The sequence below is a fragment of the Drosophila hydei genome, unplaced genomic scaffold, assembly GCF_003285905.1.
Source record: "Drosophila hydei strain 15085-1641.00,03,60 unplaced genomic scaffold, DhydRS2 tig00000063-arrow-pilon, whole genome shotgun sequence".
NCBI lineage: Eukaryota > Metazoa > Arthropoda > Insecta > Diptera > Drosophilidae > Drosophila > Drosophila hydei.
The window spans coordinates 2,022,515-2,034,131 of NW_022045657.1; the positions used below are offsets into that span (position 1 = coordinate 2,022,515).

The 11,617-nt window shown below is 41.4% G+C and overlaps 3 protein-coding genes across 4 annotated transcripts; 1 reads left to right on the forward strand and 2 right to left on the reverse strand.

The window, feature by feature from the left end:
• Positions 1-4,528: 4,528 nt before the first annotated feature.
• LOC111595730 (uncharacterized protein DDB_G0280205) lies at positions 4,529-6,200 on the forward strand. Its single transcript, XM_023309579.2, has 3 exons — positions 4,529-5,366; positions 5,427-5,579; positions 5,640-6,200. The coding sequence occupies exons 1-3, from the start codon at positions 4,729-4,731 to the stop codon at positions 6,064-6,066; spliced, it is 1,218 nt and encodes a 405-aa protein (XP_023165347.2). The 5' UTR covers positions 4,529-4,728; the 3' UTR covers positions 6,067-6,200.
• A 1,086-nt stretch (positions 6,201-7,286) lies between these two features.
• Positions 7,287-9,382, reverse strand: LOC111595738 (Bardet-Biedl syndrome 5 protein homolog). 2 transcript variants are annotated; one of them, XM_023309592.2, is made up of 5 exons: positions 9,180-9,382; positions 8,978-9,126; positions 8,596-8,791; positions 8,297-8,507; positions 7,287-8,241 (listed from the first exon to the last, which is right to left on the reverse strand). In XM_023309592.2, the coding sequence occupies exons 1-5, from the start codon at positions 9,263-9,265 to the stop codon at positions 7,768-7,770; spliced, it is 1,116 nt and encodes a 371-aa protein (XP_023165360.2). In that variant the 5' UTR covers positions 9,266-9,382; the 3' UTR covers positions 7,287-7,767. The 2 variants fall into 2 exon arrangements, with proteins under 2 accessions (XP_023165360.2, XP_023165359.2); XM_023309591.2 differs by having other exon boundaries at positions 8,297-8,534.
• A 161-nt stretch (positions 9,383-9,543) lies between these two features.
• LOC111595739 (mannose-1-phosphate guanyltransferase beta) lies at positions 9,544-11,585 on the reverse strand. Its single transcript, XM_023309593.2, has 3 exons — positions 10,978-11,585; positions 10,385-10,919; positions 9,544-10,163 (listed from the first exon to the last, which is right to left on the reverse strand). The coding sequence occupies exons 1-3, from the start codon at positions 11,155-11,157 to the stop codon at positions 9,763-9,765; spliced, it is 1,116 nt and encodes a 371-aa protein (XP_023165361.1). The 5' UTR covers positions 11,158-11,585; the 3' UTR covers positions 9,544-9,762.
• Between the last annotated feature and the right edge of the window lie 32 nt (positions 11,586-11,617).

Below are 11,617 nucleotides of genomic sequence, written 5' to 3' on the forward strand. Positions count from 1 at the left end.
AATCTCATTATCAACTCAAAGGCGAATCCCATTAAATGACGATCAAACTCAATCGAACTCAAATAGTTGAGTATACTAAAATAATAAATGTTATTTTTGTTTTCAATATATATTTTTGTTCAAATACAATCAACTTACCAAAGTTATCTAGCTCTAGATTCTAGCAGATTCTAAAGATGAAGTATATATTCCAAAATGTCAATACAATATATTCGAAATATCAATATATACCAATTTATACCCAATATCTGGATGTCAACCGCAGTAGTATTTCAATTATTTTATTTTATATTATTTATATTATTTCGAATGCCAAGTAAGCTTTAAGTAATTACCAATTTGGCTCAACTTCTTGATGATGAAAAAAATATTAACCCTCTAAAAGATTAGACCAGATACAAGTATGTATATAAAATTTTAATCATTGTTAGTTATTATTATTGTTAATAATACGAGTAAAAAGGCCTCAGTGAAAGTTTTTTGTATTGTTCAGAGAGATTATGAAAGCCAGATCCATTACAGAGAGTAAATGTAAGCTTTTCGTTAATCAGCTTGAAGCTTAATCCGAAAGCTTTAGCACCACCGATTTAGAAATCATTAGAGAAAGTAATTTCGGAGCATGATTGGAAAATGAATTAAAATTTAATGAAATTTAATAAAACTAAATCGCTTTGACGAGCAGCTCTTAACCAGCATCATGTTCAAGGCTAGCTAGAAAAGTCTCTCGCCTAATCCTCCGGCTGCAAGTCCAGCAACAGTTCGTTTTTCTTTGTTTTCGTATCCAACAGTTCATTAAAACGAAAAAAACTTCATTATCCCATGCTATAAAGAAAATCAATTTTGATTTACATCGAACAGCAACAGCAACAGCAACAGCAAATAGACATATATCAATATGCTCGAGCATATTGTGGGGCCCCCCAAATGGCGCAGGCGCATGTTCCAAGGGGCTGAGGGTGCGAGCGGCTGGGGCGGGGGGAACACTGCCAGAACTGACCAACGAAACGTTCCATCATTCCAAAGTGTTGATGATGGAAAGTGTCCCACTGTGCACAGCAACAGCAACAACAACAACAATGCGGCCAATGTGTCTACAATGGAACGCAGCACAGAATAGAGCGAAGAGAATAGAGAAACAACAACAAGAAGAAGAACAACAATCAACGCTAATAATGCTTAATCAATGTTACACTTTACAATAAAGGAACAAACAGAAAATATAAGAGATATATATAAAATATGGAATCGACCATAAAAAACAACAGAAATGTAAAAAAAACTAAACTTCATTTGTGCCATGATTTATCGTTTTTTCATTACCAAAGAGAGAGAGAGGGAGAGAGAGAGAGAGAGAGCAAGCCCAGTTCACACCTGTGAACAAGTGGAGGCCCTTCACAAAGTAATTGAAATTGCCAGAGAGAGATAGAGATAGAGACAGAGAGCGAAAGAGATGGACTGAGCGCGGCATAAAATAAATCGATTCGAGTATTGAACAATTCGTTTTGGGGAAACAATGCGCTAAAATTTGTTGCGCACAAATTTCTTGAGTGTATTTGAGTGTATTCAATAATCATTTATCTTGCGCATTCAATAAACAAAAATACGAAACTGAAAGAAAAAAAACCAACTCAAAGTTGATAATGAAACAAAGCTTCATTAGCTGCAAAGAGAAATCAATTAATTTGAGATGGTTGCATGAGTGAACAGCACTAATTGCTTGGACCAACTAGGCTATATAGTCTAGCCGATGTCACACATCCAATTTCATTAGAACCGCATTCGAAAGTCGAGGGTTTCGCATTCGCATTTAACGAGCTCTCGATCAGCTTTTAGAGCTATTCTTGAGTCGTCTCGCAGCACGCAGCTTTTGTCTGGCTTTGGCTTTGCGCTGAGGTCGACAAGTTTTTTTTGGAGCTGCTTTGTTAGAGCACGCGCTGCGCGCTCTACGGAAGTCGACCGCAGCTGTTAGCCAGATCTTAAGCTCAGCATCCTGCCACATGTCAATCCACGGGCGCTCCGCAACATGCCAAAGATTGCCATTGCCCACAATTGAGGTTACAAGGCGTACGTGTTCTCCAATCACAAAAGCCAAAGAAAAGAAGAAAAAAAACACGAAGTGCGCCCAGCACGAGTTAAGATTTAATTTTGTGAAAATAATTTGTTTAGTCGTCCTGCAAAATTGCATAATTATCAATGGTTTGGCCACTCCACACACACACACGCACGCACAGTGAGCTCAAAGGACCTGAACTGCTGTTGTCCTTAATGAGCGCACGACGCGGCTAGCTCTCTGCCTAATATGCTCTGCAGAAGCACAAAGGGGCATATTAGCTTAAGCTTGTCAATATAGAAACTTTTACTTTATTTAAACTTGCATCATTTGAGGCATAATAAATGTTTTTGCCAATGGAAAGTGGGCAACAGTTAAACAGTTAACAGTTTGAAAGTCACTGGTCATTTCGGTCGAAGTTTCAGAGGCACTGGCCGTCATTAGCAGACTATTTTGTAATAATTGAAGCAGAAGAAGTCATAAAGAAGGAATAAGTCATAAGGAAGGCACACTCCAGGGTATGGCGCAGTCGAGTGCATGCTACAAAGTTAAACGAGGCAATTGATGATTCTTTTCCAGAGTATTGCGCAGTCGGTCGTCCTTCTGGCTGCGTCCCACGTGTGCTTGGGCAGCCGCTGCGCCATTTTGAGACACCGCAAAGCCAACACATTTGCATATTGGAAAATTATAGGCTGCGCGGGCACAGCCAACGCCTGCTCAGCTTTATAAATACACACAGATATAGAAACGTGTATGTGTGTGTGTGCTGCTGCTGCTGCTTCTGGCTTTTGTGGTGCTGCGGTGGCTGCGGTTGCGCAGAAGGCGACGCGCGTGGCTGCGTGGTGCCGCAATGGGAGGGCGCCGCTGTCGACGATGACGACGACCCCCAAGCGACCTCCAGCCGTGCGAGGACTTGACTCTTAACTGGCAGGCTAACAGGCTGGCTGGCAGGCAGACAGTCGGGCGAATGGACAGGCTACAAAAAAAAAGAGTGCACGAAAAAATGCAAGCAATGCGGCAACGTTTCGACTCTGATGAGCTGTAAAACACGCGTTTTCATAATGTTATTAAAAGCCAGCCAAATGGGCGAGAGAGAGAGCGAGAGAGAGAGAGAGATAGAGAGAAGGCGGCGCAAACGGTTGCAGCTCAACGGCCATTTGACATGCCAAAAAACACTTCTGTCACAGCAGCAGTCGCAGCAGCAGCGGCTGCGCATCCGTAGGTGGTATCTGGAGAAGGCAGGCTAAAGCGTGACTTCGCGTACTCGTAAATTGTGCGCCGCATGCGCTTTGCCAATTATTTAGCCATAATAAACTTGATACCAATGCGCGATCTATGTTAAGATCGAAGATCGTGAACAGTAGCCACAGCGGAAGCTGAGCTTGTTTAATTTCAATTTTAGTTTCAATATTTATAGAGGCGGCAAGTCAAAGGCCAACTAAATGCAACATAAAATATTGCTTTACGATACGAAATTAAAGTTCGTAATGACTCTGGTAATTCTCTTAATAGATAATCAATTTGAAATCTAACGTGCCGCAAAGTTAGCCATTTGAATGACCAGAGTTGCCACTCAGTTAAAAATGAATACAATTTGTATAAAGGCTGCTAGCTAATTTGGTCACACTCTGTGTTCAAAAGAAAGGCGCGTAACGCAGGAAATTAAAAATGTAGGCACTGTGGGCATCAATAAAAGACTAAAATAAGTGGTAAGCTAAAAAATTGTTAGGACACCAAGAATTTTTTATTTTTATTTTTAGAAAACAGTTCTGCAGACTATCTTGAACACATATAAAATATTGTGAACAGTGTGTGCACACTTGAAAAGGGTAATAAATATTTCTGATGTAGTCTGCAGCTGGTTGTCAATGATTCTGTTAAAGTCAACACAAACATAAAATAATTTTCTCTAAAAAAAAATCACTGAAATACTACACAATTTGCCGTATTACTGAAATACGAGTTCTTAATTGTGCTGCTGTTCAAATCCACTGTTGCAAAACTGTTGAGCGCTCAAACTCATCAGCTAAGTGTGGTGAATGTAAACAGCGACTACAGCTGCTGATGAATGAACATACAGTAGTGAGGTGTAAAACATAGAAAAACGTAAAAATTACTGCGTTTGTCGCAAAAAAAACCGCAACAAAACAAAAGCAATAAACATTTAAGCAACAAGCAAAGAGAGATGTAAGCATAAAAATAATTGAAAACAAAGCAGCATTAAGCGATTGTGAATAAAATACAAGTAGTATTACAACCGGTAAATACCAAACGAAAGCACACAAAAAAAATGCCAGCCACAATGGAAGGCAAAGTAGTAGTAGGAGTATGTTGAATAAGTGTGTGTAGTGTGTAGTTGTACGAAGCAGCGTGCAAGCCACAACTGACGAAACTGAAAGAAGAAGCAGAGTGAAAAACAAAAAAAAAAACAGAAACGAGTGCAAATAAGTGAAAACAATAAACAACCAAAATAAAAGAAAATGATAAAATACGCAGAAAAAATACAGTGAAATAATTGTGCGTGAGACAAAGAGAAAACAAACGCCGGGCATGTTAAAGTCTCTATTCCAACACCAGCTGACGGAGCAACAACAACAACTGCAGGCGATAGTAGGGAGAAGAGCAGAACGAAGAGGAGCAGGAGCAGTGGGCAGCTGCATTAAACAGCAGTAATAATAATGTTGCTGGCATCAGCTGGGCAAACTGCGCCCTTTACCTACGACTCCAGTGCCACACGTAAAATCAACAGTAACAACAACAACAGTAGCAATACAAGCAGCAGCAACAACAATGTTAGCAATGTCAGTGGAGGCACGAGCACAACCAATCAACCAATTGGAGGAGCGGGCACGTTGGCGGCATGTCCAACAAGCGCGAGCACCATTGCCAGCAGTGCAGCCACTGCGATAATGAAAACTCTCTCTGTGCGTCTGCATCGGGGCACCGAATTCATCAAGGACACTGTGCAAAAGGCTCTGGTTATGAATGGACCAACTCCCGTATTAGCGTCACAGTTGGATAGCAGCTTGAAAAGGAAGCTTATTGGCGCTGGTGGCATTATGGGCACCAGTGGCAACTCCAACTCAAGCACCAGTTCCGGCTCCAGCAGCAGTAGCAGCAGCAGCAATCGCCAGTTTGTGCTCAGCCAGCCATATGTAGTGCCAACGGCTGCATTTTTGCGGCAATTCACGGTGGCGCCCAGTGTGCTACATCGGTCAGCATCAGCGCGAAAACGGAATGCCAGTACAGACAGCTTACTCATGGATCTATGCGTGTTCAAACCCATTCGACCCATGCCCATAACGCCCATTAAAATGTAAGTGGCATCTGATTTAGGTAAAGTTCGTTAAACTTATAGCGAGGTGTACATTTTTAGCAACAAAGCGCGCGGCTTCGAACTGAAGCGACCCAAATTTATGCCGCCCTCTGCAAATATGTATAGTGATGTCGACGATGATGATGATGAGGACGAGGACGAAGAGAATCTAGTTCATAAGGAGCAGGAGCTTACACTTAAACCAAAGCTCAGGTAAACTTTTTCTTTGCACTATTTGAAAGCACATTTTGAATTGAATCGCAACTATTGCAGTACACTATCATTGCCACAACATGCCACCGCATCCGCTTTTGTGCCACATGAAGCCAATAGCAGCAACAGCTCCAGTTGCACTCAAACACAAGACCATACCAAGGACAACAGCAACATACACACCTCAGGCACTGGCTCAGGCGAAGTCAAAGTCAAGCCAAAAGCAACAACCACCAAGCGTCGACGCCGTGCGCCGCTCTTAACAGCCAAGAGGCGTCGCAAAGCAGTAGGAAGCGCAGCAAAAGCAACAGAAGGAGAAGCAGCTACATCACCAGCCACCGTAACCGTTACGGCTACAACTGTTCCAGCATTATCCAAACGCAAACGACGCGCTGCAACCAAGAGCACTTCCATATCGCCAATGCGTCGATCACCGCCCATGACTCGTCAGCGTGCGCGGTTACAGATCTCCACCAGCAACAACTAAATACTACGCCCTACTCTCTCCCTCCCTCCTTCTATCTATCTCTCTCTTTCTCTGTTTATGTCTAGGTTTAGTCATTGGAACGCCGTGTAATCCAATGCCCAAAACTGTGTAACATATAAAAAATGAAAAGCAAACAATAACCACAAATCCTAAGTCTTTGGTTCTAGTTACTGTTTAATTCTAAGCGCGATTTCTATTGTTTTGTGAACCGAAGCAAGTGAAGTGCCAAATGGCAACAACAATAAGTAAAAGCTAACAGCCCAAAGCAAATATTTATCATAAGCTATTCCATACCCTATCCTATCCAGTTGTAACCCGAGCTGGGCATTTCCAGTTGTTTACAGCCAACTATTGATTGTTTACTTTTCTAATTATGATTTTTTTGTTTACCCGATTTGTGTTCGATTTGTGTGAAATGTAATCGTTAAATTAGCTTTAAATATTTCATAATTTATGTAAATGTTTAATTTGGGTATTTGTTCCCATTTTCACTTCACTTGCTTTAAGTAAATATGCCTAAAAATATTCTATATATAAATATATATATATATATATAATAACAACATAAACTGGTCTTCAAGACTGATGAAAAACTAAACGAATATTATAAAGAGACGAACTCATCTAAGGGCAACTGATATAAAAACTAAAAAAACGTTTAAGAATTTAACAAAACAAAACTTAAAAAGTAAGAAAAAAGTATAAAAAAAGCTAAGAAAACTGTAAAAACAAAAGAAAACACAAAAACAATACAAATCGTAATATATAAGCCATTCCTGATATGATATTTTGTTTTTAATACATTTAATATCTCTATCTATATATATATATATGTATATATATATAATTTGTCGCCCCATCTATAATTTTCCGTAGGCTCTTTAAATATTTTTTAATTATATTTCAGACTGCCTCTGAGGCAAAAAAAAAAAGTAAAAAAGAAAAGAAAAGTAAAGAAACGCCACAACTAATATTAATTTTCCTACATTTAAATAAGTTTGTTAGACTTTATAGCTTAGAAAACAAAGTAAACAATTCATTCAAGTATAAAAAAAATAAATAAAAAATATATATGTAAACTATATACATAGTATATGTATAAATATTGATTATAGTGCATGCCGGTCAAATCAACTGTGTGTTGTGATATGAATTAATTTATAAAACTAAAAAAAACAAAATGCAAAAAGTCAGCAAAATTCTTGTTTTGCTTTTAAAAAAAACCGAAACTCCACAAAAATAAATGAATAGTAACAACATGTAAAACTACAAATAAATAATTTGTAAGCATTGAGATACCAACGAATTGGGCAACACAGCTAACACTCAGAGCTTATCTGAAAGCCCCAAGCATTATTCAAGTTTCGAGTTTTAATTCCAAGAAACAAAATTAAAATCATTGAATAAAGCGAACTTAAGAGCAAAACTACTTAAAAGAGACAAAACCATTAAGAAAGAGAAACACACAGCTAGTTGTATGCGTCAATAAAACCATCAAACATAATGTAAATTTCTTGTTGTCTTTGATTGTTTAAACATTTGGAAAATGGATCTCGATTAGATATGCATAAAGTCAGCTGGAATCTAATTTGACTGGTAAAGCGTTCGAACCAGGGCTTACAGCTATTGGCTGCAGCTTGATGAGATCTAATGTCAGATCGGGGTTTAGCCCTCCGTTTAAGGGGTCATCTGCTTCGTATCTTAGTCATCGTAATCTGTCATTTTAGTGGGCATCAAATTCCACAGATCCTGCAGCTTGTAGCCGTCCGGTATGCGTTCCATGGCAAAGCCCAGTTCCTTGCAGTAGACAGGCGCCGGTGTCGGTTGCTCCGTTGACAGCGCACCTGCGCAGCCTGCGGCGAGATAGCTATTTAGCTTCGTATTAATTTCACGCTCCTGTCGCTCGTCCAGCTCATGATAATCCTCGATCTTGAATTGCGTTGCCTGCGCAGCTTCCTCGACGGCGGCTGCTACTCGCTTACGCGCTTCTTCCGGGTCATAGTGAACGCCAAAATTGGGCTGATCTGTGTAGATGGTGTGCAGGGAGCATAGCTCCTTGAAGAGCTCACTTAAGCGCTCGACGGGATCAATGCGAAAGCCCAGTACATAACTGCCGCCAGTCTCGGCAGTCTGTATGACCAGAGCGGGACCATACTTGGACTCGCGTATGCGCAGCTGAAAGTGGATGAAATTGTGTGAATTCCTTTGGAACCTGTACTCATGCACTCACGCTCTCGATCTGCAGATAGGGCAGACTGATGTTGAAGGTCTCATTGGCATCCGCATACCAGACTAGACGTATGTTGGTCACCACAAAGCTGCCCAGGTTGCCCTGATCGCTGGACAAATTCCAAACGCCCTGCACCTGGCTGTACACCTGCTCATCCGGCAATAGAATCAGCTGACCCACCTGCACAATGGCGCCCCGCAGCTTTAGATCCCTATAGAGAAACGTGCGCTGATATAAGCTGGAGAGCAACAAACGAAAGTGAAAATCTTAGCTAATTTTAACTGAGGCTTGTCACTCACAGATGCACATCGAAAATGCTGGCAAAGATGGGTTGCTCCCTACGCGCCGTCTCGCCGGAGACATCCGTGAAGAGAAACTCGAATCGCGTCTCATTGCTAATGGCCAAAATGTAGAGCGCTTGACTAGGTATGCGGCCTTTGGTGTGCATGTGCACCACCCGCGTATTGGTGGTTCCTATTCGGGCATAGCCAATGGCTGCAATTAGAGATTCGACTCATTTTTTATACTGTATAACAGTTATAGCCTGTCTTGAACGTAGTCTACGGGAAAGGGGGGAGATGTTGCTTTAATAAAACAGAAGTCTCAGAGGATGCAGCGCCTGCCTCAGGCAAACACCCGGATTAGGCCATATTCTGTAAATTAAAAATGTGAACTCCTTACACAAATTAAACTTCTTATGGACCAGCGAGTGCCAAAGGATGCGCAGATTGGTAACCAGCAGCTTTCCGGTATCTCCGGGATTTCCTTTGCTATCCTCTATATGGTTGATCGTGTCCAATATTTTCTCGCCGCTGTGCAAACGTGTGTGCCTGCGAATTGTAGGGAATTAGACTTTTTACTTAGCTTAAACTGCTTAACTTACAGTTGAGGTACATCGAATTTGACTTCCTTATCCTCCCAGAGCATATTCTGCTGGGTTATATCCGCCTTGCTGAAAGTTTTCAACATTTTTAGCCAGAAAATCGGGATTTGTGTTATGCCAACGTTGCTAGGCAACCACAAGGAATACTAAATTTCAGATAGCCGAGGATTAAATACCCTACGTTTGTGTGATAAATAAGTTGCATTGCTCTGCAAATCGAGCAATGCTGTTGATAAGGGACTCGAAAAAGAGTCCGCGAACAATAATAACAATCAAGTTTTCTCTTTTATATTTATAATACATAGAATATAATTGATATATATATATATTTGACTACAATTTAGATTAAGTAAAAAAACTTATGCTTCATTTGTGAAAAAGTTTTGGTCAAAAATGCCGCCCGACTCTAGTCTTAAGACTATGTTTTGGCCAGGCTAAGTAATGGAAATGTGTATAGTTTGTTTTTTTTTCGTATTTAGAATATTGACATGTTGACAGCGAAACAAACACAAGGCAATCGGTGCAAATGAAACAACTAAATTATATTTACAACGGGCCACTAATGGAGCAACTGGGTCCGATTTCACATGATAATTTGTGGATCGGGCACGCTGGCCGCGATGCTCTTGTGTGGCAGCACCTGACCGCCATTCACATATAGCTCATCCTTGACAATGACATCCTCGCCGAGCACTGTGATACCTTCTATGCGTACCCAGCGGCCAACTGTCGAACGCCAGCCCACGATGCAGGAGTCTAGCCAGGAATGCGAGCGCACGTTGGCGCCCTTTAAGATGGTCGAACGTTTGATGCAGACGCCATCTTCGATGACCACATCGGGCCCAATGGTAACATTTGGTCCAATGCGACAGCCTTCGCCAATCTTTGCGGTTGGATCGACAAGCACATTGCCCACAACTCCGGGGCCCGTGTACAGTTTGTTCGACTGCTTCTGGCGCAGCGAGCTCAGGTAGAGGCACATACCTGAAATCGAAAAACAACTATAATTGCTTGCTTTTGCTTTCATTAGCATCCCCCAGCCCGGCCCCCGTAAGACAGCTTATCAACAATTACGGCTCATTAGAAACATTATATCATGCATTGGAGCTAAATATATCAATCGACTATTCCAAGAAACCAGATAATAAGTTGCTGCACGGTCGACTGATAAGGAAAAGTGATGCATAGCAGAAACGATGACGCACCGGTTAAGAAGTCTTTCGGTTGTCCAATGTCCATCCAAAATCCGGTGAGCTCCATGGCAAACAGCTCCTGCTGCTGGGCCATGTCCGGAAATACTTCCTTCTCGATGGACGTCGGCTTCACTTCGATCCGCTCAAGTACCGAGGGATTGAATATATAAATACCGGCATTGATCTTATTGCTGACAAACTCCTGGGGCTTTTCAATAAAATTTGTAATGCACCCCAGCTCGTCGTAGAGCACAACACCATATTTGGATGGCTCTTCCACTTTGGTCACCACAATAGTGCCCTCTTTGCCATGGTTGCGATGGAACTGCATGAGCTGCTTGAATGGGAAATCACAAATCACATCTGAGTTGAGCACAAAGAATGGTTCCGCACTGGCCGACAATAATGGCTTAGCCAGCGCCAGTGGCCCGGCTGTGCCCAGCGGTTCGCTTTCATGTGAGAAGATCAGCTCGACCCCCAGTTTGTCTGCCTCTACTTTTAGTTCTTCTTCCATTTGTTCAGCCCGATAGCTGACTGCCAATATGACCTACATTGTAGAGAAATTTGTTTATGTAACTGTTGTTGTTGTGCAAATAAAAACTCACTTGACGGCAACCCGCATCGACAAGCGCCTCTAGCTGATGTAGTAATATTGGCTTGTTGGCGAACTCCACCAAAGGTTTGGGTGTGCTCAGTGTCAACGGACGCAGACGTGTGCCATACCCACCCACCAGGATGAGTGCCCGGGCACCAGAGCCGGTAACTGTGTTGGGTGAGCCGCACATTGCTGTAATTGTGGTAACTAGGACACGTCACAGAAGAATCAACAATAAATTCTCAGCGCGAACAGCTTTGCGTAGGATGCAAGTCGAATGTTGACTAAGCTAATGTTGCTCCTACAGTTAATTTTCTATTATTTTATTTATTGTTCTTGTGTTTCTGATAAGCCGATTGTTGTTGTCTCTTTATGACTGTTGGCGCGTTCCTATTGGGAGCGTCTCTGAATGCACGTAGAACTTAGTGTATGTGTGAGTATGACTGTGTGTGAATGTCTATCGACGTCACGTATCCATTAGTTTTTTTTTTTTGTTGAAATTTATAAAAATGAGTTTGATTTTGTATAATATAAGAATAAGTATTGCCTGTGCGCGGGATGTTTTTTCTTGTAAAAAATACAAATTACAATAATTAGGGTATCGATACTTATTTGTTAGCCACCACACAAGATATACAATATATCAACAA

Excerpts from the sequence above, each read along its gene's own strand:
- LOC111595730 (XM_023309579.2), top strand. The coding sequence starts at position 4,729 with ATGTTGCTGGCATCAGCTGGGCAAACTGCGCCCTTTACCTACGACTCC. Across the intron at positions 5,367-5,426 it reads CCCATAACGCCCATTAAAAT|CAACAAAGCGCGCGGCTTCG; the intron begins GTAAGTGGCATC and ends GTACATTTTTAG. Across the intron at positions 5,580-5,639 it reads ACACTTAAACCAAAGCTCAG|TACACTATCATTGCCACAAC; the intron begins GTAAACTTTTTC and ends CAACTATTGCAG.
- LOC111595738 (XM_023309591.2), bottom strand. The coding sequence starts at position 9,265 with ATGTTGAAAACTTTCAGCAAGGCGGATATAACCCAGCAGAATATGCTC. Across the intron at positions 9,127-9,179 it reads AAATTCGATGTACCTCAACT|GCACACACGTTTGCACAGCG; the intron begins GTAAGTTAAGCA and ends TACAATTCGCAG. Across the intron at positions 8,792-8,977 it reads CCATAAGAAGTTTAATTTGT|CCATTGGCTATGCCCGAATA; the intron begins GTAAGGAGTTCA and ends CTCTAATTGCAG.
- LOC111595739 (XM_023309593.2), bottom strand. The coding sequence starts at position 11,157 with ATGTGCGGCTCACCCAACACAGTTACCGGCTCTGGTGCCCGGGCACTC. Across the intron at positions 10,920-10,977 it reads TCGATGCGGGTTGCCGTCAA|GTCATATTGGCAGTCAGCTA; the intron begins GTGAGTTTTTAT and ends TCTACAATGTAG. Across the intron at positions 10,164-10,384 it reads ACCGAAAGACTTCTTAACCG|GTATGTGCCTCTACCTGAGC; the intron begins GTGCGTCATCGT and ends TTTCGATTTCAG.